We start from the raw sequence: 27,963 nt of genomic DNA, 5'->3' as shown, positions 1-27,963 counted from the left end.
AAAAAACAGTAGTTCAATCCTGATTACCTCATCAGCAAATGGCTCTTTTATTGCAGAGCGGATGACATATGCTCCACGTTTCCACTGCTGGCGGAGCCCTTATAAAACTGGATCACGAGAAACTTTTCCCATTTTGTTGGTAATATTAAGAAACAGGTTATCAACTCCCCAAGTCACTTCAGCAAAGCACTTCCCCTCTTCAGGCAACAGTTCAACGGCTATTGCAAATGAAAAATATAACCTTGAAAAAAGAAGTGTTAAGCCATCATGGACATTTCAAATCTTTGGTCTGTATGAGGGTGCAGGCCCTTTTTTACACCGCCAGGATGACAGTGACACACAAGCGTGACCCAGCTGCACACACTCACCAGCCTGGGTGAAGGTGACAGTTCACTAGTTTCTGACTTTGTTTGTGATATTATCTTGTTACACATGAAGGTGAGCAAGTACACACGACATTGCAAGGACTGGATGGCAAAATGCCTTCGGCGACACACTCATCATTTAACATTCGCCTTTTGGGGACACAAGTAACAAGTGTTAACTGGTACCGCAGCCTTTGCGTAGCTGGATACGGGAGCAGATCAACAGTGGCCAGGTTTTAAGAATAATGGTATTTCACAAACATCATTACCTGAATTAATTTGCTTAGATGCATCCACAAACTTGCTCGGGTATGACCAAACCTATCTCCTGGGGCAGCCAGCTACAATCACTGTCAACCTCACCGAGCAAGATTCGCCCCAAGGACTTAAAATACATTAGCATCTGAGAACTGAATCCGCTTAGACAATTCCCCAAATGAAACCCACTGTTTAAGGAACTTCAAGGATTTCAAATTCACGTTAATTTCCTGTGAATTTAAAAACATTCAAATAAGCTGCCCTCAGTACCATTGCTGAAGTGGCTTATTCAAAACAATATTTGTTTAAATATTTAAAAGACATTTTTCTTACTTGTGAGATAAAGATGATGTGCACAATAGCCAGAGCAAGCAGAGAAAAACTGCTGGGAGTGAAGTGAGGCACAGCTGCACCCTGCTAGAGAAGGCACACACGCCAGCCACCATTTCATGACCTCAAATATCACCTACCTAACTCAAATATTTCAGTCCTGATTATGACCACCAAGAACAAAAGGCTCAAGATCCTATTTTTCTCCTCTAAGGTAACCTCATACTGGAACATCTTCAGAGAAGACTGCTCAATGGACACTGCAGAAAAGAATTTACTCACTTTTGTGTGCAGCCGAAGCCAGTTGCAGTCCATTAGGTCTCTATAATGCTGGGCACACCTAATGAATACTAAATCTGAGGGACAAGTATTGGCGCAGCACAGCTAAACAGCAGAGCATTTGAAAATGCGATGACTGCAAAACAAACCGCAAAGCAGCGGGTTAACGTTAAGCCTTTGACAGTTTTTCCCAAAAAATCCCAGGAAAAAAAGCCATCTTGCTCTTAGCTATGTGCATTTCTCCTCCAGTAAAAGTCAGTGGGTTTTAAAAGAGTGGGTTTGGTGGAAGGAACATCTCAAATGCTGCAAAGTTAATAAATTGCTCTCAGTCTTTTCACAAGGACAAAGAATTTGAGGGAGGGAGGGCGGGCAAGGAAACGCAAGATTTTTCCACCAATATATTGACATATAAAGAGGACACTGTTAGTCGGTCAGAAAGCCTGCAAGGAAAATATTTTGGTTGCTCAGCTGAACTGTGCTTCAAAAGCTCTGGAAGACATCCAAGATGGAATAAGGTGACACAGCTATGAACTCCAGGAATCAACACAATATGCCTTATTTCTACTAATGTAGGTCAATGTTAATTTTCTACATTTTTTAAACAATAGCTAGTATTCTAGCTATTATAGTCAGTCAAGTGTCTGAAAAGGTAACAAACGTGACAATGGACTACGAGCCTGAAAGGAACCACTGTAAAGCTACTGAACTTCTTGGGTGCAAAAACATCAGCCTACCTCTCTCTGATTCCAACCTTCAAACATCCTAAAGGAGCTTTGCAAAGTAACTTTTCCCTTTGGATCATGTCCACAACAGTGTTACACCTTAACGTGGGCACGTTCAGGAAAGAGTTCCCAAGTATTTTCCATGAGAAACATAAATTATACAACTTAGGTAAAAAAATACTTTTTAAGGAAATTATTAATTCCTACAGCTTAAATGATTTCATGTAAGCCTTGCTATCTACCCCACACCCTATTTAACAGATGTATAAAACAAAACTCTGTACACCCCCTACACAGAGAGGAATTTAATCAGCAACATAAAAGACGGTTTTGAACTGGTTGCCCAATCCCAAGCAGAAGGAAGCTCTTTATCGGAAGGTACTGTAGACAAGCAGTGAAAGAGTTTAAAAAAAACACAAGCTTATTATTGTCATTTATTTTAAAAACCTTATTCAAAATACTAAGTGATACAAGTCCAAATACCATAAAAATTACTGCAAGAAAAGAGTTTTGGGATATTTTGTTTGTGCTTTACTGCTTGTGGTTACAAAAAGAATGCATTTAACAGTAGGATTTAGAACTTTTAGCACTCCATTCGTAAGGTAGCGTCATGCCTCCAGACTCCTCATGCCAACAGCAGCAAAACTGATTTTTCCAAAATGTTACATAACTACTTGAATACCAAGTCATTAATTATGGGGTTCTGATCCACCATTATTTACATATTTATCGGTCTGAAAACTAAATCACAAACAGAATGTACAGAAAACTAAGATTTTATATTTTACAACTCATAAAAACATAAATAATGAAAGTACAAAGGACAACATTAAAAAAAAACCCTACAGTACCAGTAACTTGATTTACATTAATGCATAAATGTTTGTCAAAAATTAGAGTGCGCTGACCACAGCCTGGCAGCCCCACACACCGTCACTTTCATCTGCCTGTTACCTGGGTCAGAATAACAACAAAATAAATTATTCTTACATTCTCAGCCCTCTCCCATTTAGAATATAGCAAATCACATAACTGTTTCCCAAGTGTCCTAAAATTCAACAGAAAGCTTCAATTTATTGAAAGCCTGTCAGCTATCTATATTAGTAAGATTATACAAGGCTTATTTTCCATTCATTAATTACAAAGATAATAAAAGAGTCATAAATACAGTTAGAGAAAAAAAATGGTCAATAAGCTGCATACCTTGACAAAGATCTTGACTATTTTAAAGAAATATATGGCATATAACTTCTGAAATAAAATGGTTTATACATAATTGTTTTTAAATTATTTACAGCATGAACACATCCAGAAATTATGAAGTTGCCATGCTAGCTCTTCTGCCTAGAAGAGGATCGAGATATGGAACAAGAAAACAGAACAAATTAAAAAGAAAAAAAAACAAGAAACTCAGATGAAAGTTTGCAGCATCAGGATTTAAACACAGAAAAAAGTAATTTTAAGTTTGCAGTACAGAGGGATTTATGATCCATAAAAGTGATTAGCAAAGAGATCATTAATTTGATTTAGTAATGACAAAGTCATTAATTTATTAGGCCTAAAATAGTTTATGCTTATTTTTGTATTACCACTATTAAGACTGCTCCAGATAGAAGGGATGATGCTTAATGAATGGAAAGAGCACTAATTATTAAACTCTGTATAGTTGATATAAAACCTGAACAAAGTAGCAAACAGATGTATCATGCCCTTGATCTTGCACGAGATTTAATCTCAAAATCACCCAGGTCAAAGAGAGTAAATCTCATTTTGGTACAAGCAGCATATTTAGAATACCTGAATATCATTACATGACTAGGCAGGCAAAGAGTGTTAAGTTCAGCAAACTCAAATCACAGTGCTTTCAAAATACATAGTCGTTTGTTATTTTCAGGGAAGGCATTGCTTCATTAACATTTTGATCCAAACGATGATATTCTACTGTCCTAGAGCACAGGCCATCCCTCCATCTTCGACTCTGAACCAACAAGAAGATCTGAAAGAAAAAGCAGCCAACTTACATCGTGGTATGCAGAAATATTTTGGGGTTGAGAGACAGCATAAAAGTTTTATTGCTATCACGGTTCTACCCCTGGGCAGTGGCAACGGCGTTACTGTTGCTATAACACACGGCACCAGGAGTCACCCATTTCCCTACTGTCCTTGTTGCCAAGTCATGGGCAACCTCGGCTGCAGTTTGGCAAAACCACAGCATTCAACCCGTAAGTCTTTCGGTAAAGACAGATGTGTAGCTTCTGAAGTACTGCACATTACAGGCTATTAAACTATCCCCAGATGGTGACATTTGTTAATTTATCTTACCTACCCTGGCATTTCACTCACTAAAAATAATTGTATTACTGGTGCTGAAACAAAAGGCAATAGAAGCAGCAATGGTGTAATTTGATAAACTTTTTCTGTATTACAGCTCAGTGCCTCCTTCAGCAACATCAGCAGAGCAGTTAAAGAGGTTATATGATAAATCACCCAAGTGATCGTATTTCTAAATGTTTATTATCTTCATCCTATGTAGCCTTGTTTCTTACTGACTTTACTAGACAGGGCAACTACACTCGCAAAAGGGGAAATGGGATGGTGTAAGTGGGCACAGGGTAGAAAAAAAAGGAGAACCTAAACTAATTTGACTGTTGTTTCACAGAAATACGTACCACTGTCTACGTGTTCAAAGTACTAGTATATTTTCTGCTCCCCAAATTATTTTTGAATGATAAAATGTAATATCAACAGATAGCTTTTCAATTACCCAAATGACAGTACAAGCATCATCTCACTTATGTAGTAAAGGCATTTTTTAATCACTTATTTGAACTTCCCTCAAAGCTAAATTTTCAAATGTAACACAGTCTTCAGTATTTTCCTCTATAAACACTTAGCAATGCATATTCCAGATACGCCACTGTAATGTAAAGTGTAAGTTTTGCAGATTTTTTAGCTGTGTTCTTTTCAGAGTCCCCCAAATCCTCAACCAAATCAGTGTTCTCTAAAAGAATAAACACTAAATTTTCCTCATACCTAAACCCATAACCTATTATTTAACTGCAAATTTGTGTATGCATCTGTACAGGGTCTGGCTGGGCTGGAGTTAATTTTCTATGCTAGCAATATGTTTTGAAATAACACTAATCAGGCTACTTCTGAGATACAGAGAATTAGTTTGTACTGAAAAAGCAATTACCTGGAAACACTAACTGTGGGTTTCTCTACATCTGGAAAAAGTGTTAAAAAATTCCTAAAACTTCGTAGTTATATCACAGATCTCCTGAGGGCTTAAATCCCACCTTAAAGTGAACACTTTTTACGAGGGTTACCACAGTTACAACAAGAACATTCTCACGTCATTTGGGATTAAACCTTCCTTAATTTGCTGCTTAGAATCCTGTGCAGAAACAAAATTAGTTAATCAATCACCTTCACTCCATGTGCCTCAGGTTTCATTGACAGAACTCCTGTTGTACATTGCCAGTGCCCATTACTGAACTGATTGATTACATACGTTATCAATGAATTGATCTTCTAATCGAAAATGTCTGATTAAAGTTTATTTTCATTGAACAGATAAAAATGACAGTAATGATCTGCATACCAGTGTAAAAAGACTAAGTGATCAATGATTTTGTTCTCCAAAATGCTAAATTCCTCTCTTATAAAAAAGTGTACACACAATGTAACTTCACTTTTAATACTAAAGCTGTTTCTCTCACCCTTCCCCAGCATACCTACCTTCCTCTTATTGTGATAGGTGACATAAACAACAGCTACTAAGAAGGCAACTACAACCAGATGAAAAAAGAAATGGGTGTCTTCTTCTTCCAACCCTGTGACAGATACATCTTTTATCTTCTCATCAAGGGTCTTTATCTCCTCATTGTAATTACTAATGGTGTCAGAATCATCGTCTTCTGGCAGCTCTAGGTCTGGGTTGTATCTGGCATTTGGTGTCATTTCGTAAGTAGGATAGTCATCTACTCCATCTGATTCCATAGTTTCTTTTATGATGGGTGGTGAACTATTTAGTGTGTCTTTCACATCTGTTAGAAGATCTTCTTCCTCAATTCTAGTATCTTCAGAAGCATCAACATCCATTTGAGATACAGGATTAGCAGTCACCACGTGAGAGGGAACATATGGCAGAGAATCAACTCTTGCTGTAGACGGTTTTACTGTGGTCACAGAACTGATTCTGGCTGTTATTTGGCTCACGTCTTTTTTTGGTGAGGTTATGCTCTGCAAGCCATCTGTCAAATTTCGGGATCTGTTTAGTGTGTCATTCTCACTCTTAGAAGAAATATTTTTCTGAAGCATCTCTACTTCCACAGAATCTGAGAAAATTATGAAAAACAGTCAATATTAAGGCACCAACCTCTCGCAATACTCCAGTTATAAATGAAAATTATTGCAAGGCACTTACTTTATAGACAAGAAATCATATGATGAACAGGGCATATTTCACACAGCAAACTTTTTATAGTTCACATGCAGAAACACACACTCCTTTACTTCAGCAACTTCAAAAGAGAAGTCTTGAGTAGGACAGGACTTAAAGCCTGGAAGCACATGCTTACTAGATTAGTATGCCAAAGTCCTTGAAAACATTAGCATGCATATTTTCCAGACAGAGAACTTCAGAGATGTGTCCTCCCTCCCTCTGTGGATTTATGATGCCTTGTACAATCATGCATGATTAGTATTTTCTCCATCATCAGACTCTTTCTGTCACAAAATTTGCTGAGGTCTATTGAGGAAGATGTTCTCACTAAAGCTTTTCCTGCAGTTAAAAGTTTTTCAGTCTTTCATCATTGCATATTTTGTCAACAAAAATGAGAATACACTGCACTGTCTCCTTCAGTCATGTCACAAGGTCCAAGCATCTCTTCCCAGGCACCTACTTTAATGTAATTTGTAGAAACAGAAAAAGATTTCCAACCTTACATTAACTCGAACAAAACTACTGTACCACAGGTTAAAAAAAAAGCTGAAGAAAGGGCAATCTGACTGCATATGCTCCTGTAGGAAAGCCTTTTGTCAGCAGCAAGTTATTATAATGGAGGAAGTCAGTGAAAGTGCTACATAACAGTGCAGCCTTTGGCAAATTCATAATCTCTCCAATGCTAGGATGCCTCTTCAGAACTAGATAAAAACCAAGGTGAGTATTAAAGCTACATGCAGGGCCCATCACCCTCTTCTCTACCCAAAGGAAGGTAAAACCAGATGTATAAGGAGCCAATTTTTTTTAACCCTAAAAGAAATAGCAAAGAGCAAACTATTCAGGTTTACAGCATGTCGCCTCCAGATTAAAATCAGGAGGCACTTTAAAAATCAAGAACACATTTTAGACTTTCAGTACACAACATAACTTAAAATAGTGGAACCATGCTTGCCTTGTATTTGGCATGCCAAACTTTTTTTAATTTTCTGTTTTAAAAAAGTAAGAATACTCCTATTAAGAGCTCCCAAGTTCACTGGAAAGTTACAGGTTCTAGAAATGGAGCATTCAATCAGCTGCTTGTGTCAAATTACTTATAAGTAAAATATTATACAGGGGACATTGAATCATGTTATTCATGAAACGTATATTTACAGAGGATCAGTTACAACAGACTTCTCGCTGTTTACATGGTACACATTCCCAGTATGAACTGCCCTTTAATTAACTGAACCAGAAAAGACTCAACTGATCCCATTTGAATCAGACATTATGGTGCCTCTCTGTTAAAGTTTCAAGTAATCTATTTTATGTCTAACACATTCATGATTGTTGAAGAAATTACTAGCCTGAATTATCGTACCAAAGTTAACTTGTTCAGCTCTTGTACAGAACAAGTTTAGGGAATTATTATCTCCCTTCAGCAGTCAGGCGAGCTAATTGCACATGTGGAGATAAACGAGGAAAGGCAGCTGCAAGGTAGTTTCAAATTTATAGCTAACTGGCACATTACAAGTGAACAGAGAAAAAGTATTAAAAAGTAATAGTTCAATTGATTGAAATACAAACAAGCATATTTTTCCTATAGAAGTACACTGCATGTGTCCTTACACTTCCAATGATTCTTAAACTCATTTTAACACGGAAAGTTTAGAAGGATATATGCCTAAATGCAAAGGACTCCCACCAGCTAATGCTGCAGCTTCAGAGTGAGAAATAATAACTTCCTCTGATTCCTAAAAGAAGTGATTTATTGTTTTAATGGGAGAAGCCAGCTTAACAACTACACCACAACTGATTTATGATATCCACCCGGAACTATTTGGCATTATAAAGGGTGGTTTCGCTGTTTACAGTTACACAACACTGTCGGATGATGTCAGACGCAGTGCCTGGACTCCAGAGATGCCTCAGCTTCAGACAGAGATATTAATGTTCCGTCACAGGGACAGAACTAGCAGCACAGCCCTCTTAGTAAACACTGTAAGTAAAAACATGTAACATGGTCAAAAATCACTTTCAGAAAAGTTACTTTTTAGAAAGCAAATTGTTCTGTTGATTTCTGAAGTGAAAAACTCTTTGTCTCCTACAGGTTTGCATCCCACATCCTGAACCTCTTCCTTCATTTCCACCTGCCCATGAGAGCAGGTGCAGGACAACACAAACAGAGCCAGTTCAGATGTTCTGACCCATGAGCAAGAGAGGAACCGCCGGCTCAGAACTGCCTTCAGGAATTCCCCTTCTCTCACTGCCCAACCAACACTCCATCTAAAACAAAGCGGAATTCACTGCACTTGAACTCTGTATTTCTGATAGCACTTGGTTACAGTTGGTCTGTAGGTTGAAGGGAAGTGGGAGAAAGAAAAAGGACTTAACTAGGAGTCTATCTACAAAAAAACGTAATTTATTTTCGGGAACGGGGGGGAAAGAGGGGGACTAAAAACAGGCACCCAACTAGAACAATTAAAACGAAAGATCAAGTCTGATGAGTGCAGCAGGCCGCTAAACTGATCTTGGCAGCAGCAGAACAAGGTGAACACCCGCCAAGACGCCCTCCCGCACCCCCGCCGAGCCGGCAGCGCTTCCCGCGGCCGCTGTGCCCTCAGCGCTGCCCCCGGCCGCCCGTCACACGGCGCCGACAAAACGCGGCCGAGGCCGGTTCCCGAGGCCGGTTCGCAGGCCCTGCGCACAGCCGGGCAGGCGGGCCCCACCGGCCCTTATGCCCAAACGCGCTGCAGTCGGAGTCCGGTGACAGACCGGCGGGGCGGCCGCACAGCGCCCACAGCCCCCACCCTTACAGCCCCCCGGCCCGGGCCGGGCCGGCCCGCCCTGCTCACCGGAGGCCTCCTGCCCGCGGGCCGCCAGGGCCCAACCGCAGAGCAGCAGCAGGCAGAGAGCGCGGCCCGCCGGGACGCCCCGCTCGCCGGCGGCCGCCATCTTCCCCGGCACCCCGCACCGACGTGGCGATGGCTCCGCCCCCGGCGTCGCGCGGGAGGGCGGATCCCTCCACGCCGCCGGTGAAGTGGCTGCGCATGCGCCTGGGCGGGAAAGGGGGAGAGTGGTATCGCCTCCGGTGTCGGGGAGAGCGGCACAATGACAGGAAATACGGGTTTTCCTTCTTCCTTCAGAGGTTGACATTAGGACTTGGGTCCTCCAAGCACCGTCACAGCCCTGGGGTTCATCAGAGCCCGTGTGCGTGACTGGGTTTTGCTCTGCGCAGAGTTCGACAGATGTGTGGCAAAATGCTTTCCTGTTCTCATGTGCGGCAGTGCAAGCCCTGAGAGAAGCCTTGAAGCTGATCACGGGAGAACAAATCCCAAAACACGGATGTCCCAAGCATGAGAGAACCAAGGTGGAGCCCAAAGGCTTAGGCAGACACTGAGAACAGCAGACAGCACAGCACCCAGGAACACATGTTAACTTTGAGCTTTTGCCACATTACCGTGAGCTGGTTGCACATGGTTTGTTTAAATCGGTGAAGTCTGGAAGCAGACCACTTCTCCCACGAGTGTTCAGTTAAATATTTAAGATATAGCATACTAAGAAATACTCAGGAAAGACTCGTACTAAGAGTGACCGCAGAGGGTGTTGCACAATTTGCGGCTGGCACTGGAGCAGATCAACCATTTCACAGGGCGGTGACACCATTGCCTCACCAGCACGTCCCCTCTGCCCCTGCCACAACGTATGAAAAACCAGAGTTTTAATAAAAAGCCACCAAAGTTCATCCCAACCAACAACTGTTCATTGTTCACACCTATTTGTTTATAGAAAGGTAATTCAACTTGGTGAACTCTGCAATGAAAGAAAGATAAACAAGTCAAACACATTAATATGCGCAGTTGCCAGAGCTTAGTGACCACTAAGAACATGGCCATGTCTGGAACTTAAATCTACCAAGTATTTGTTGCTTGTGTGGTACAAAATACACACTAAGATGTTGCCAGTCTGCTTCCAGAGCTGAGAATTCATATGAAATTGTTTTCACAATAAAGGCAAAGTAAAAGGTGATGTTTCAATATTTTATTCAAGTTGGGATCGGGTTTTGTATCCATTTTTAGTAGTGTCAAGTACAGCATTTTAGGGTCTAGTTCCACACAAAATGGAAGACTCTCTAAAAATGTACCCATTTAGTTGCTAAAAAAAAGTGGTAATAAAACAAAAGTCCATTTTCACTTTAGTGATGCAACTATGTGATTGCAGTTAGAAAGACTCTTCCCTGATTATGGCCCCATCTTACAGCTTTCCAGTCAGTGCAAGGGAAAGGAACCACAACACAGGACAGGTAGTATTGGCTGAGTCACGACAAACCTCTTCCGCAACCAACTGACACAAGGTGGACAACCTAAAGCATTCTGGAGACAGCTGTAGGTGTAAGGTAACCAAAAAAGACAAACTATCATGAAATGCCTATCTAAAATTAAAAAGAATAATAATAATAATCCCTTTTCAGACAAGTTTGCACATTCCATGAATTGAAACCTCAAGTGTCAGAACGTTTTGCTTACGGAATTAGCAGTACAATATAGTGGTCTGTAATTTTTAATGGCTCAGATTTTATACCACATTATGATATTCCTTGTGTGGTCAATACATTAGTGAAGGTAATCAATACCTTCCTATTTCCTATCATGTGGCAGCTGACAGATGTGATGGGTAGTAACATTAAAAAAAAAAAAAGCTGGAAATAGGATTTTTTTTATGCTTTTGTCTCCACTTCTTTAACAACATCATTTTTAAAGCTTAGCTGTCTTGAACCCAGACTAGCAGGACTGATACTTAGCAATACTCGCATCCCAGACATAAAACACTGAAAGGTACACTATATTCTCAAGGTAGCTATGCTGTATTTTCAAATTAGCGATTGCAGAATCACTCCTTATCCTTGAAATTCCAATCCGAGACCAAGTTTGTGAGCACCTGCATTGACATTCTTGCCATCCAGCAAAGCTGACAAAGTCATTTTGACACCTGTGAAACAGAGAAAATGAGGGAAAAGACAACTGTTAAAACTTAGAATGAGCTTTATGGTCAGGAAGTGCAGTGTCTGTGTTGCTGCTTTGATTTCTTGGGTAGGTAGGTTAATGTAATTTGGCAGCGAACCTTGTAATGACTGGGAATTTTAAAGCACTTTGCAGACATGAAATCTTTCCGAATTATGGAAGTTATAATAAACCATGGTGATAGATTCAGCTTTTATCACTCCAAGTAATTAAACCTCTTAGCTCACTGCTGCTGGTCTATTGATTAATCTAATTTTAGAGTCCAGTATTATGAAAAATTGGGACCCTGACACATATCCACCTTTCTAAACCACTTTAAAATCAGGTATGAAAAGGCCCAAGCCCTGTCTACTGTAATATCTCATGTCAATCATATTGGTATTCTGGCAGCAGATTTATGAGACTATAGCAGGAACATTGTCCTCTTCCTGAACCAGGGGACCTTGAGAAACTCACATTTTCAAGCAAAAATAAACTCAGTAATAGGAAGGCTCTGAAAGTACTAAAATCACATTTACTTATCTGTGAAACAACTAATTGTAGATATATTTTGTATCAACATAAAAGAGCATCTGACTGGTCAGTGGATGGTGGTATCTAATAATTCTGCTTCCAACAGACATCCAAAATCAACAGAGCAGTCCCTGGAAAAGTTCATCACTGACTTACCAAGTGGAACAGCAGAATTACAAACTGGTTCACATTTTCTCACAAAAAAACCTCTTTGATATTTCCAGGCTAAAATAGCACTTATTGATTCTGAATTTCTTCTACATAGACTTACCTGGCTTTAAAGTCTGAGTGTATCCTAATCCGATCAGACTGGAGTTGTTCACTTTAGCCTTAAAGGGAAAAAAAAACATATGTAAATAATTTAGTATCTTTCTTCCAAGTCCTTCCTGCTTGAAAATTAAGTGGCACCTTTTAAGCAGGTAAAGGATTTTATGTTTTCAATCACAAAAAAAAAAAATCTAGAGTTAATTTTGCCATAACTTAAGCCCAAAATCTCAGTAAATCTACAGTCACTATAGAAAACAATGTTTTTATTACATATTTTTTAATATTTTCAACACTGACATGAAAAATTCTCAAAATAGCAATATGATAAAACATTCTGTGTCACTTTTAGGAAAAACCCAATAGTTGTGCTCTCGTGCCACAAACATGTGCCAACTCTACATCACAAAACCACAAAAGCCGGCTTTGTTGATGTATAGGTTGCTGCACGCTTCCATTACGAGAGCCTATTTTCAAATGCACGTAACCGTCCACACTCACAGAAAAAGAGGCATCTTGGTCAATCTGGTACTTGGCCGCTATTCCAAAGCGGGTGTTGCTGTTCCCAGCTGTCCAAGCAAGATTCACGGCAGTTTCCAGTTTATCATTCACCTTCTGGTAAATGGAGCCGCCAAATTCTGTACCATCGTTCCTGGAAGGAATGCATTAGTCTGGTATTAAACTGCACTCCAAAACAATCATCTTGGTTTTTCGACAGAAAGATCTGTATTTGTAGAACACTCACTTACACCCATTTAATATCCCTGTAACAACTAAGACAGAGACATTAGGCCAGATGGGTTATGAAGTCATTTTTAAATGCTTAAATTCATTGATGGTTACTGTATTTCAACAAACAATTTGTGAAACTGAAAAAAAAGCCACGACAGACTATCAAAAACAGACTAATGACAGCTTCCAAGTTCAAGCAATAGCAGCAGCCTTTGAAATCCGTAGAGCAATTCTTCCAGAAAACACTACAACACATACTTCAGATAAGACTGAAGCTCACATATAACTGAATGTTCTTGGCTTTCAAGAAAAGGAGGGATTAAAAAGGACTGAGGAGAGCTGGTTATACAGGCAGATTTTGTGCAAGGTTCCAACACAGCTCTGTCTTGACCTGCAACATTGCGGGGGGTCTGAGCTAGGCTTAAAAAATTAGTAAAGCCATATTTAAAACTAGAAATTATCCAGTTCTACCTCCCTTTAGTTACTGTTTATTATTAAAAAAAAAAATTAAAATGAAAAAGGCAAGCCTCTTTAATTCTAACAGTAATAATAGCACTTTTCAGATGCAGATTAAAAAAACATTATCATCCCTTGAAAATTAATATATTAAGGCCCCATTAAGGAAAGTAACTTCCTGAAGTCCCCAGCTGGTCTGTGAAACGGCCAGGAAAAAAGACGATGCCTCAAGCCCCATCTAGTTACATGATCAGCTCTGCCACAGCGTCCCTGTGAAACGCTGCGCTGCCTGGGTACAAAGGCCAAGCAGGCGAGTGATGGAATACCTCACACAACTACTGCTGGGGTTATAGAAAAACTCGGACACGTTTCAAAGCTGAAACACATCAAATACCTAACTAATCTATTAATATCGATAAATAAGATTTCTATCCATATCACACATTTATGATTTTGCCTGTCAATTGGTAGAGTATGAATATTAAAAAAACAAACTCTGTGTCCTCCTGAAGATTTATCACCCACATACAATAACAGCAACCTCAGAAACAGACCCTTGGGAATCCAAGAAACAGTACAGTCCAATTTGAGCACCTGCTGCTGTTACAAAGTTATTTTCTGCAGCTGCTTTAATTAAGGGTAATAATAATTACAGCATTTTATAGCAAAAGCCAATAATACAATGTTTTGAACTACTGCAGTATAACAAAGTTGAAAGTCATTGTGCTTGAAGGAACAACTCCTAACACTGAGTGGAGGGGGACCCCGCATATTGTTTTGATGAATTTCTTCTGCCCGCATTTTTGTGCTTTGGCAATCCTTCAAACATACTGTCTGGGCTGTGAAGTTTCAATTGTTCTTTGAGCCATGTGAGCTTCCTAAAACAGATCTCTGCAAAACAGCATGAAACAGAACAGAAAGTCTTTGAAGAAAGAGCTCCAGGAAAGCAGAGCAGTTGTTCAGTCCCTAAACGCGAACAGCCTGCAATGGCTCAGCTACACGTGAAATATCCAGTTATCCAAGGGAATGGATTAGGGATTGCCTAATCTTAAAAATCTGTCTTCTCCAAAGGCGTAAGTGGCTTTTTTAACAGGAACAGGAGACAGAGAAATAAAGGTTTTCATGGAATTTGGTCCTGGTTTCCCAGTGCCCGTGCATTCAGGAAGGACAAATGCTTGTGTAAATAGATTATTAGGAGCTACAATACTAAAAGAAACTTTTACACCGTATCTCTTCCAGTACTAAAACAAACCCACTCCATATCTCTCCCATTCATTCCCTTTTGTCTGTTCTTGTTCATTCTCTGATTAACTCTTTCATCTACAGATCAAACCACCATTTTGTTAGATTTTGATATGTGCAAAAGGAAGGCATTACTGTTATTTCATGAAGAATATTTTTATAAGCCCCTTGTTTCATTATGCCACTAATAGACTCTAATAATCATTATCTGTCAGAAGGATAGACACCAGATGCTTGGGTGTTCAGTGAGTTCCAGCTCCTTTCATCATGCATTCCCTCATATAACTGAAAGAAAAGTTAATGCAGCCAAAAAAAAAATGCAATTCGCCATCTGAAATTAAGAAGTAATTTCAAATCCACCATTTCCTCTTTCACCACTGCTGAAACTCCATCCTTTTCATTGTTCTAATAAGCAGTAAAATCCTTTCAAATTCCTTTTTAATGCCCGTCTGCCAATACTTACACATTGGTATGAAGCTGGAAGTCATCAGTCTTATAGCCAACAGCAAAGTTGCTCTGGGTTATTCTTGACTTCGCTGTCTCAAAATTCATTTGGTAACCTGCCAGCCACCCGTCATAGCCAACCACCAGGGCTCCATGTATTGTAGGACCAGCAATATCAAAATCCATGTCGCAGCCAAGGTTGATATGTTCCCTTTTGTATCCTGTCTTAACTTTAGCGCTCTTTTTCCTAAAGAGAAAAGAAATAATCTCATATCTTTGAACGGATATGCTCATAGGTAGTAATTTAATCAAATCAGTTACTTTAGCTCAGTGTAATAGTCCTTGAAGACAAAGTATATGGATCTGGACAGCCACATGGTATGTCACCTTCTTACCTTTCGCATTTGAAAAAAACTCATTCAGCTACAGTGAACTACTTGCAATCAAGTAATAAAATATGGTGTGACACCCCAGTGAGCACTTCTGGGCTGTGCTCTGAAAAGCAGCGGCACAATAAGCCAGATTGGAGGTGACGAAAACAAATCCTCATCAACTAATCTGATGGGTTTGGAAGTTTGGTAGAGACATGGAACCTGTAGCAGTTTACAAGTTTGCCATGCAAAGTCAATAGTAGTTGGCCTGTCCCAAACAAATAATTTTTAGAAAAACCTAGTGAACTGGGTAATTTAATTTACTGTGACAGACATAAAGAAATCACTGCTTTGTCTCCAGCATCCTAAGGGAAAGTCTCTGCTACTAAGGAAGGAGGCTGCTTCAGTGGCTCTGACACCCCCTTCTCTCCTTAGGATGCTTTATGAAGTTAAATGGTTACAGCCATGAGAAAGGCTGCCGGGTTAACACAGAAATAAAGTCTCCTGCGTCACTTGTTTCTTGTTATACTACTGGCCAGGTCAGTGTTCTCCCAGGTATTCTCAGGTCTGTTTATATCAAGGGTTCAGATCCTCACAAGGCAAGAGAGTTGCATCTAATATATTCAGCTACTCTTATTTAAATTTATTTCTTCTCTTTTTACCTTACAAGAGTCTTCTGTGTTTGACCAAATCTTTTACTGAGATCCTTCTGGAAAAGTCAGGCTAATTTGAAATTTCAAATCAGCCTTCCACTTCAGCTAGCAAAAATGGTCTCCAAGAACTATTTCAATGTTGTATCAGACTCACATAGAGATTGCTCTCTTTTTTGTTGTTTCAGACTCAGGAACTTCTTGTGTTTTGCAAAACCAGAAATAAAAAGCAAGAGTGCCAAAAGCACTAGCTTTAGCTTGTCTGCAACTTCTGTAGAAGTCAGCAGTACCTGTCCCACCAAGATCAATAGGGACAGAGCCAAGCTAACACGGGGCACTCCTACATATGACTTGCCCTGTTGAAAGACTCGTCACAGCCATTAAGTAGGGAGGAAGCGGGAGAAGGTGTCTTATATTCAAACACAATGTGTCCCTAAACCTAAACCAGGTCATACCAGGATTGAATCTCACTCAATTTATTCCGATTATAACAGTCCCACAATGAGACTGTTATAACTCAGATACTATAGTGTCTGTGAAGTGCCTAAGAAATAGCTGTAGAACTGTAATTTGTCATTCCTGTACAGTTTTTTTTCTTTTTTACTTTTTTAAGGAACCTACTGATGTCTCTGTTAAGTTTAATGGAATTTTACAGAAGGACAAAGTGGACCATAAAACAAGATATGAGTCAAAGAAACAAGGAATTGGTTACTTATGAGAGGAAACTGAAGGACAAATCCAGAGATAAAACTTGAAGAATATGCACATAGTAACAAACCATGAAATTTGGCAAGGACTAGTGGTATACTGTGAAATTTTGGTGAGCCACCCTTATTATACACTCATTTTAATGTAAAAACACACCTCCTCATCGAAGGCTACCCGCCTCCAGGAGAAGACCCCTACGCTCACTGAGCACACGTAGATGATTTTACACTTACTGTACCTTTAAACCGAGCTGAGAAAAGTTTGAATCAATAGACTTTTAAGTAGGTGGAAACGTGTAAATATTGGGAGTGGTCATAAAATGAAAATATACAAACGTATTATACAATTGTTTCCTGGTGTGCCAGCTTCACAGTAGATTGCCTAGCACCCCTTTCTGCGCAGAACTGTGAGTAAAGCAAATACCTCAACCCTGTGAGTTGATTGATACCTGCATGCCAGGGCACAATGCCACCTTTTTGGGACAACACTACCCGCTAAGAAATAATTACCAACAGACACTAGAGATGATTCTGGTTAATAAATATAAAAAATATCTAGTTGATGTAGAATTGGGAATGGACTGGAGGCAGGTGACAGCAGCGTGCTGCTCCGGGAAGCTAACATGCAGAATATTGTGACTCACTGGCAGCACTGCCTGCAAAAAGATAATCAGGGAAAAAAAAATAAACCAACATCTAGACCTACAGCTGCTGCTTAATTCCTCTGGCCCACATAAAACGTGGCATCCAATCGCTGTGTCAGAAATACTCATCCACCAAGGCACGCTGCGGCCAGCGGGAATTCAGATGATAAATTCAGCTCGGGAGAAGAGCCCAATTACTGTGTCGACCTATTAGAGCCGTGGCCAACTGGCTCCCGGAGCTTGTTAAGCTTTGCATTACAGCTGACTTGTTTAGCGCTTTTATTCAGACAGTAGCTCATCCTCTGACATGGCCAGAAATAAGCAACAGGGGTACAAACAAAACCTTTTCTTCTCACCCTAATTCTGACCGTCATTGTCAAGCTACTGTATTTAAAAGTTTGTTTGCTGTATCTTAGGATTAAAAAGGGATTGCTAATACTAAGATTTAAATCAGGTGTACATGATTTCATCATGCATAGGCTGATTATTACTGTTGTGATATCTTAGGACAGAAGGAGTAAAGAAGCAAGACAGTATTCTGGAAAACTAAAATTAAAAATGCCCTTTTGTGTCACTTGAGCTTGCTCACATCTTACCCGGTGTTAGGAGAGAAGGAGGAGTCAAAGGTCAGCTTCAGGCCACGTGCAGGCTGAAGAGAAAATAAATTCACTGGTTGGATTCATAATTAGAGAATGTAATAAATTAATTTGTAAATTGCATTTTTTGAGCCAAAAACTACCTTATCTTCAAGAGTAATGTCAGTGCCTAGTGTGTTGTCGGTGTTCCACTTTTCTGTGAAGATCAATCCATATTCCACCCATTTGTATTTTGTTTCCAAACTACCATTAACTTTGCTTGTTTCCGAGTTTGCTGAACCTGAGCTTGTAAATTCCTAAAAGGAAAAAATAAATATTAGGTATATACACAATATATATCTATTTTCAAAAATATATATATTTGCAGGTAGGCAAATACGTGTAGAACATATTAGTCATTGTAATTTGTGACATTATTCAATATTGCTAAGTTCTCAGAAGATTTAAGAACACCTTTGCTAGTCACTAATATCAACACACACTTGCCCCACAAGAAACGTCAGTGTCAGGGAGAAAAAGCATCACCTGCTAAGGGAATGGCTGTGGGACAGGAACGTGGATAACTCTCACCAAAATAACACAGAATTAGGTGCTGGTTTGCACAAGCTGTATCGGTGAATCGGTGTGCAAGCCTGCAAATGCTTCATAGAGATATTCTAAATATTAACTCCAATATACAGTTACATTGTAGCTACACTTGTTTAGAGACTGGTAAGAAAAAGAGCCTACAGCACATTTAGAAACGATACTGTCTGAAATTCTGACCACAGGACACAACTGTGTGCGAGCTCACTTCTAAAACTGATTATCGACAAAACATTATTCTGAAAAGCTCATTAAGAGACCCCCAGAGAGTTTGTGCCCCATGCGAGAACAGAGCTAAACCAAAACCTTTCCAGGAAGAAACCAACGAGGGAGCACCACCTCTCAGAACTTGAAACCAGCGTATTTCTGCTCATTCAAACCAGTAAAGCAAGAGGAAGGCACTGACGTGTCCTCTGAGCACAGGCCATGGCGATGGCCTCAAGTAGCAACGTGATTTTTTTATAGTAAGTAATTATCAGAGTTGCGAAGGAGCCCTTCATTGTGTCTTCTACTCTAATTTGGGCACAGTCTCATGTATTACACAAAAATTATAAATGCAAAGTAGCTTGTAAGGTTATAAAATGTTAAGGAGGGAGTAAGGGATTCGACTTTTAGAAAGAAATACACAGTAAACACAAGAACATTGCAATGTTTTAGATTTCAATGTCTTTCCAAACTCACCAGTCCATTTTCAGATTTTGTTTTCAAATCAAGTTTTACTAAACCAAAACCTACAAGATAAGGAAAAAGTACGAATTACATATATGTTAATTTGAAAAACGTTTCCAATTTATTTCTTAAAATTCCCTTCTAAACTATTAAACTATTAAAAAAATAAACCCAGGGTACAGTTATCAAACCATGTGTTTTATGAAGCAGATTACGCAGCTCATACTCACTTCAGATAGCACTTGACTGATTAATGCTACTGACCTCAGCAGTATAATTGGGACCAAATTAGGTAATAAGGTCTTTGTTCATACTGAGCAGCACTTTATTCATAAGCAACCTGCTGACATCAATGATACTATTCATGATATAAGGAAATAGTCAAAATAAAACACACAAGGAACAGGAAGAATTTTGTCAAAAGAAGTTAGCCTCCCTCTCCAGACAGCAAGGGCAAGGTGAAGCTACAACAGATAAGTCTCTGGATTCTAATGGAAATTATTGGAATATTTATCAGAGAGAAGTAATCAAATCCTAGCAGTTTCGGGAATCAGGTACACAGTGAAAGACTAAATTTATTTTGGCTTTATTTACCAAATCCCTTGTTGAAAACGTCTCTGGCAGGTTTGCCCAGATCAGCATAAGTAGGTGGAACAGCCATTTTCTAGAAGGGAACAGGAAAAAAAAAAAAAAAAAAGGAAATTACAGTGTTCAGAAACTTGTTTAATTAATTTATACAACAAGAAACCTAATTCCATTTCAGCCAATTTGATTTGATTTTGCTCATTAGCCAGCAGAAGCAATCACCATGCATTTATCACTGAGGCTGTGAGGCTGAATAACAGGTTGCAGACCAAATATATACATACATATATATATATATAGAGAGAGAGAGAGAGATACATATGTTATCAGTATAACTGCATGAATGAACAACTTATTTTTGTAAAACAATTTATCAGAAACATTTCTCCTGTTTCTTGCAGCAGATCTATGTATTCTCATGCAAAGCATGAGGTCCCCAAGTCATCGACTTAGGAAATGTAGGCAGGAGAGGCATCGAGCATCAGGAGCATTTCTCTCCCCCTAATTCACAGCAGCAAATGGATATCACATATGTTAGCAAAATCAATAAATGATCATTCTTCACCTTCAGTTTTCTTTTACTTTGGTACTGCTGCTAATGGGTTAAGATGTCTCCTTAGACATTGACCTTTAAGTGTTGTTTGGTTCACGAACTGAGGAAAAAAAAGAGCTTGCTGAGAAATATTAAGACTGAAGGGATAGAATCATAGAATCGTTTGGGTTGTAAAAGACCTTTAAGATCATCGAGTCCAACTTTTAACCCGACACTGTCACTAAACCATGTCCCTAAGAACCTCATGTCCACATCTTTTAAATCCCTCCAGAGATGGTGACTCCACCACCGCCCTGAGCAGCCTGTTCCAATGCCTGACAACCCTTTCCAGGAAAGAAATTGTTCCCAAGACCAACCTCAACCTCCTCTGGTGCAACTTGAGGCCATTTCCTCTTGTCCTGTCACTTGCTACCTGGAAGCAGAGCCCGACCTCCCCCCTGGCTCCAAGCTCCTTTCAGGCAGTTCAGAGATCAGAAGGTCTCCCCTCAGCTCCAGTTCTCCAGGCTGAACCCCCAGGTCCCTCAGCCGCTTCCATCACACTTGTGCTCCAGCCCCTTCCCCAGCTCCGTTCCCTTCTCTCAACTCACTCCAGCACCTCAAGGTCTTTCATGTTGTGACAGGCCCAAAACTGACTGCAGGATTTGAGGTGTGGCCTCACCAGTGTCCAGTTCAGGGGGATGATCACTGCCCCAGCCCCACTGGCCTCACTGGTGCTGATATATGGGGTTGTTGTGACCCAAGTGCAGGACCCAGCACTTGGCCTTGCTGAGGCTCATACAGCTGGCCTTGGCCCTTCAATCCAGTCTACACTGGGATGCTGGGCAGTCAGGAGTGGCCACAACCCTGCTCCAGCCGTCAAATGCAGACTACAGCTCTCTGCAAAGCCCGGGCAGCTCTCTCCATCACGTTTTCTTCAGTAGGGATGCCCACATTGCCACGTGTGTCCTCACTTTCCCACCTCCTAGCAGGCCCTGACCATTCTTAGTTCAGTAGCTTCCCACAAGAAATTCAATGTGTTCCATTTTCTCTGCCACTGAGAAAATTGTCTCATTGTATACAAGAAGAAAGTAGGATCCTGTGAGGCACAAACCAACAAATCTACTTTCCCACCCAAATACAGTAATTTGTTCTAGGGAAGCAAAGTCAATCTGAAATGATGTACAGCTTTTGTCTTTATAGACAAGATTTCATAATTTTTAAGAAACAAAAGAGAGAAATCATACTAACAAAGCTGGTCCTCTCAGTACCAGATGTTGCACTAAAATTCCATACTCCCAAACTTTTTGGTTATGCAAAAGTAATCACCAGCTTATTACTTAAGCATGCAAATGCTTAAAAAATTGCCTGCCAATCCTTACTCCAGACTATTCAGTGTTAGCAGAAAACGATTCCGTTAAACCACAAACAAAACAGCTGGCTCTGAACATGAGGGATGCTCCAAATCATCCCCTCTGGCTGTAGACCCGGGTGCAGGTCTCTGGGTGAGCAAAGCGCCCCATGACTGTCACAGAGGGAGTCTCAGCAGTCGCTCAGCGCCTCAAGCACTCCATCCAACAAGTTGCTGCCTGTTAAAGCAGGATATTTCTATGACATAAATGAAGAATCCCTGTCCTAGAGGGAACAAAACAGATCTGGTGGCTAAATAAAAGCAATTGGTCTTCTCAGAACAAAAAGTAGGATACAAGGGCACCACACTATGATGTAGCTTCAGTTGTGGAGATGACCTGGATGCACCAAGAAGTCTTGTGATCTCTTTCCAGCTATAGTTCAGTAATAAGTTTCAACCCCAAATATGTATGCAGCTAAACAGTTAAATTAAAAAAAGAAAAAAACACCACACACACATCACAGCGAAACCAAGTATCGACAAATTTTTTTAAAGTAATTCCTCTGCTCCTTACTAAAGTCCCTGTAAGCAGCGGCCAGTGACCATCTAGGAGATCATACCCTAAAGCCAGAGCTAAGGCAGGACTTGGGAGAGGGATGGGAGGACTCAGAGGGCTGTGTGTGTGTGTTTAGAATCATTGAAAATTACAAATGTTACAAATCCCTGCATCTGAAAACCAAATTAGCTTTGAAAGATAATGCAGCCAGCTGCACTTTGGAATCTACCAGGTGTACTTTATCAACAGTTCCTTTGAGTCACTTCATAAAATCAAAATATTTTCTTGAAAACTGAATGCTGTATGCTTTTGGTTTGGATTTGGAGCCATATTTTGCTCCCACCAACATTTGTGCATGTCCCCTGGATGCAGCCGGGCCCGTTGGAGGGGTGAGCTGTGACAGGCAGCTCCTCTGCTGCAGCCTGGGCTGGGGCTACAGGACAGTGCGAGACACTGAGATCTCCCCTTAGGCAATTACTATAATTAAGGGACAATATTGAAAGCCAAATCCCCGCTGCTTGCAAGGCAAATCATGTAATGCACATAGAGCAAAATATTTAAAATTGTCGAGTATGGAAAACACTACGAGCTGGGAAGGTGGTGGTGAACTTTGCTGTTGTCTGCAACAACAAAAATAATTATTTCTGTTTGCACTGGCTAATCAGAAGCCTCTTGTTTAACAGATGGAAAACAAAACTGATTACATCCTGTGCGAGTGCGGGTTGTAAGACAAGCATGCTTAACAAGGATTCAAACTCTTAAAGGATCAAGAAATGGCTGTGGCCGAGTGCCCTTGCTTTTCACCAGCGGGATCCCAGCACATTAACTCAGATTAGGTTAGGGCTGAAACAAATTCATGGCTTTTATCCTTGTCCAACTGTGCAAATAGCTCAGTGAGTGTGTACCTCAGCAGGCCAAGCAGCATATATCGAACGTGTTCTAAGTAGGAAAATATTTTTCTTGAGTAGGAAACGCTGTACTGTAAGTCATGACTGAAGAAAACCTGCACTGGGGAGTAAGCTGAAAGTGCTGCTGTGAGCACCACAAACACCTGATTTGTATCTGTCACCAGGAGAAAAGCTGTCTGTGGGGCTATAGGACCCAGGAGCAGCCCTGGTGAAGATTTCATTAAAGACAAAGCACTTCCAGCAGGCCAAATTTGAGTATTTGCCAGTGTCACAGATGGCAAAGTTTTCACTCTAAGATGCAGTTCTGGGGAATTAAATCAAAATCGGCCCAACAGGCAGCAAATCCCCAGGGTGCCCTTGGCAAACGTAAAGACTGGTTGCAACCAAAGGAAAACTCTTCTCTGCTTGATAACTCTCTTATGTGCCCAAGTTAAAGTTTCTCTGCACAGACTTATCAATTTTGTGATACTACATGAGGGGAAGGAGCAATCTAAAAATTTAAGATAAGAATAAAATCCATGATAAGAACAAAATTCCCATGAAGGCAACAGCAGTCTGTCAGATTCAACGCTAAGAAAATAAAAAGGTTGGATTTAACCTTACTCTAGCCACATTTTTTCCTAATCAATTAGAATTTGTATGTAATTTCTTGATGGTAACAATAGTTCTAGCATTTCAGCTCCCCTTCTCCACAAGCAGTACCCCTGATAAGACGGTAACTGCAGAGCTGACACATCCCACCAGCGTGTGAGCTGGGAGGCACAGACAGCATCAGGTTATGAGAGCAGGTACAGCCTGTCCACATGGGGAAAAAGCACACAAGGGTCTTTTGCCTCAAGACTTAAAAATAAAATAAAATAAAAATTATTTCTCATTTATCTCTTTAATTAAAGGAAAAAATATTCCTTGGTATGAGACAACTTTAAGCACCGTTCTGGGCCCACAGCCTGTGCAGTGTCACCTCCCAACCAACATGTGATACCAATAAATAGACCACAAAGGCAGGACAGGGCCCAGCTCTCTCCGCATGGCACTGGTGTCCCTGTCCCCATGCCCCCTCCACATCCCAGGCTGCCAGCTGAGCCAACTGGTCCTCGCTCCACAGTTTGGGTTTTTTGGTCAAGTTTCAAAGCCTAATCCTGCAGAGGTTTAAAATCCCACCTATCCATAAATATGTGAGTAGTCCCACTGCGGTCAAACATCAAGTTTAGCACATTCACAAGTCTTTTGAGAAGCCAGTATAAGTACATGATTTGCAAATACTCTGCATCATGGGACACAATACTTAACAACACTTTTTGCCCCAACTTGGTACTGCGCTATCATATAATCCATGCACCACTATGACTCAAAATTTAGCATTTTGAGTCCACAGGTTCTTTCATGCGTTCCTACCGCAGCTTTGCTTTTGAACCACAAACATGATGGAGCAGATTTAAAGATTAGTTTATGCACTGTCTCTGTAGCCCAAGAAATGCTGAAGCACAGAGGAGACAAACACCTTAAAAGCATATATAAATATTATGATTTCATCTATACTAATATTTATGGAATTAAAGAAAGACCCTCCTCTTAATTGCACTGGTATAAATTAAGAATGACAACACTGTACAGAAAACCCTCATTAAACTATCACATATAAGTATCAATTAAACAAAGTTGGGGGATACTGCAGCCTGCTGTAGCTACTGTACTTACTAAAACTGCAAGGGAAGAAGAAAGACCCACATAGCCTGTACATTAATTAAACATTCAGGTTAACTGTCTGTTCCTTTCAAATATCTGCAGAGGTGCAGGGCTCAAAAGGGACACGTCCCTCACTCCTGATCCCGCTGCTGAACACCCAACGCCAGATCAATGGGGACAAATAATTAAAACGGCATTTTTGTTTTCCAGCACAATTCACCACCTTGCTCCCCTCACGCAAAAAAAGGAGCATTCACTGACCGGAGTGCAGGCTGGGGAGCCGGTGGACGGGTTTTGCTCTACCTGCAGCAGATGTGAAAGCCAGGAGTGCCCACACCGCGCTCCTGACTGCGCCCGGGGCTGGGGACATCACGCCTGCTGCCATGGCAACCGACAGTGATGTCCCACACAGCATCACAGGCCCCATGCCACCTGAGACGTGGGCAGGGAAGTGCAGACTGTGGATCAGCGTAAACCTCCAATGGAGAGTCCTGGGGGGAGGGATTACTCTGGGACGTGCAAAAACCCTTTTTTGAAGGAACTATGCCAAAATTTCATAGCTGAAATTCCACGAGACAGGTGATTAGTCAACCATCCACTGCACTGACCAAAACAGACTGCAACACGCTTTTGATCCTGTCTAAGAAACGAGATGGGATCTGTTTCAGCTGGCATCACTATAAATATTCCCCAGAGACACAACCCTGCGTCAGTCAGTATAGATGAGTCAGCTCGGCTTTGCTTTCAGAAACATTTGCTACTTTTTTTTTCTTTCCCTACAAATGCTCAAAGACTGAATGAGTGTTTCACCCTCCAGCAAGAGTTGTTCCCAGGAAGGGCTGTGCCGAGGCAGAATGGAGGCAATGGCACCGCTGCGGCTGGGTCGGGAGGGCAAAACCGAGTCCTCCAGGATTTTTAAAACCGACATTATTTCTCCCCGCCAAGTAAAGCACTACATTTTGACAATAAGCAAAATGAAACAAAAATCAGTCTGGCTGCTTGGGGTGGGGTCTGGGTGCAAGTCAGGATGAACGTGCCCACCTGCAGAAGATCCCAGCGGTGCGGATGAGGGAGGTGGCCGGGATGTCCTCACCGACCCGAGCAGGTGCGGCCACCCGCGACCTTCGCTCCCCGGCAACGCGACAAACGCTCCGCGCTTGCGGAAGCGTTCGCGGAGAACCTGCCCGCGCCCCCGCGCCCGAGCGACCTTTAAATCCCCGTCACGGGGCCCGCGCCCGGGCGGCTCCGGCCTCCCCGCGGTCCCCGCGCGATGCGCCGGGCAGCGCCACCCGCCTTACCGCACGGAACCGCCCGGCCACCCGCCGCGGCCACCGCCACCCGCGCCTCGCCAACAGGCCCTCGTTTCATAATGCCCGTTATGATGTTCGAAAACAGTTATTCCCGTTCTGCCAGGCCGCGGATGGCAAAAACCCTCCGGGTGGCTGCAGATTTCCCCCGCTCCCACCCGTCACCCGCAGGTCCCCCCACGCCGCGGCTCGGAGGGGACGATGCCCGGGACCCCTAGCGCCCGCCCCAGCACTACCTGCTCCCGCCTCGGCCTCCTCCGGCGGCGGCTGCCCCTGCCCGGCGCCTCCCCGGGCTCTGCGGCGGCGGCTGCGTGACGGCGGGCGGGGCCGGGAGGGGCGGGCCGGGCCGTGCCTGGCCGCCTCGGGGGGCCGCTGCCCACAGGGGGTCCCGCGTTCCCCCGAGCGGCACCGGGACAACGAGCCGCAGCAGGTCCGGGTCGGGCACCGGGAACCCACCGGCCCCAGGGCACAGCATCCCCGGGATGTGCCGGTTCCAGCCCCGCAGACACCCAGGGCACCTGCAGCACCTGGGTACTCGGATCCCCAGCTCTGGTGGAAGCTCCTCATTTAGTCAGTTCGTTAAATTAGAATTACCTAGAAAAGAAGGTTGAGGGGAGACCTCATCCCCGTGTGCTGGTATTTGAAGGGTGGTTACGATGAAGGAGAGTCCCTTTTTGTAAGGAGTCCCATGGAAAAGCCGGGGGGCCAATGGGTACAAGTTACTCCTGGGGAGATTCTATTCAGATACAAGAGAGAAATTTCTCCTGATAAGAACAATCAGCCATTGGAATAATTCCCCCAGGGAAGTGCTGAATTCCCAACACCGGACACTGGACAGGGTGCTAGGCCAGACCGGGATTTTGCCAAGAAAGGTTGGACCAGATGATCCTTGTGGTCCCTTCCAACCTGGTATTTGATGATTCTATATGATTCTATGATTCCTGATATTCTTGTTGAGACAAGAGCGGTGAGAGTTTGAGCAGGTGAAGCCCTGTGTGATGGTGAGTGTCTGAAGGAGCCGGGGCCAGCTGTGAGCCCAGGCAGGGCTGAGCCGCAGGGTGCAGAGATGCCCCAGTGAACTAGGGAGCTTTACATCTTTCATAACTCCCACTCAGACATGACTCAGCCTTTACCACTTCCAGGGAAGCTGGGGCTGAGTCTGTAATGAAATTCTCCTGGTGACAAGGTCAGGTGGGGAGCACTCTGCTATCGGAGAGAAACAGAGGCTCAAGCTGCGCTGCTTTCAGGATGAGATATAAAAACGGGTCCTTCACTGTTGGAGGCTCCTGGAGAGCTCGGAGCATCACCCACAAGATAAACAGGAGAATCATCCCACCCAAGAAGCTCCTGATGTTCTTGATAGTCACCCTTCTGGCTAAAACAGCCTTTTCATTAGAAAAAGAAATCATTGCTAAGAGTTCACATCCCACCCATGAGAACTCATCGTTGTTTTGGGTTGCTTTTTTAACCATGAATAATTTCCTACTCTTTCTCCCTCACACAGTGGGAATGGATGGCGAGAGGCAGTTTCCCTACTCGTGCTCTCACCTGGCTCATGCCTTTGCTTTCCCAGTGGCACCTCTCCAGAAAGGCACCGCTCCCATGGCTGTCACAGGGCTGCACCGCAGCAGCGATGGGTGCACAGCCCCAGCACAACCTGGGAGTGGAGCTCAGTGTCACCCTGCTCAGAAACGTGACTGGAGCACACACAGACAGCGCTTGTGAACTTCAAATTGGGCTTCAAATTAAATAAATCTTGCAAGAGAC

The 27,963-nt window shown here is 42.1% G+C and overlaps 2 protein-coding genes across 2 annotated transcripts; both read right to left on the bottom strand.

Annotated features, from left to right (window-relative positions):
• Positions 1–2,353: 2,353 nt before the first annotated feature.
• LOC309445150 (keratinocyte-associated transmembrane protein 2) lies at positions 2,354–9,392 on the bottom strand. Its single transcript, XM_082063655.1, has 3 exons — positions 9,236–9,392; positions 5,696–6,294; positions 2,354–3,950 (listed from the first exon to the last, which is right to left on the bottom strand). The coding sequence occupies exons 1-3, from the start codon at positions 9,333–9,335 to the stop codon at positions 3,819–3,821; spliced, it is 831 nt and encodes a 276-aa protein (XP_081919781.1). The 5' UTR covers positions 9,336–9,392; the 3' UTR covers positions 2,354–3,818.
• Positions 9,393–10,406: 1,014 nt separating this feature from the next.
• VDAC1 (voltage dependent anion channel 1) lies at positions 10,407–26,519 on the bottom strand. The gene is made up of 9 exons (XM_082063656.1): positions 26,433–26,519; positions 19,869–19,938; positions 19,287–19,336; positions 18,164–18,316; positions 18,021–18,073; positions 15,072–15,299; positions 12,680–12,830; positions 12,186–12,243; positions 10,407–11,369 (listed from the first exon to the last, which is right to left on the bottom strand). Exons 2-9 carry the CDS (start codon positions 19,933–19,935, stop codon positions 11,278–11,280), a joined length of 852 nt encoding a protein of 283 aa, XP_081919782.1. The 5' UTR covers positions 19,936–19,938; positions 26,433–26,519; the 3' UTR covers positions 10,407–11,277.
• Between the last annotated feature and the right edge of the window lie 1,444 nt (positions 26,520–27,963).

This window comes from Streptopelia decaocto (genome assembly GCF_964273445.1).
Source record: "Streptopelia decaocto genome assembly, chromosome: 12".
NCBI classification, from domain to species: Eukaryota; Metazoa; Chordata; class Aves; order Columbiformes; family Columbidae; genus Streptopelia; species Streptopelia decaocto.
The sequence above is the reverse complement of the archived record's forward strand: the minus strand, read 5'-3'. Positions and strand labels throughout refer to the sequence as shown.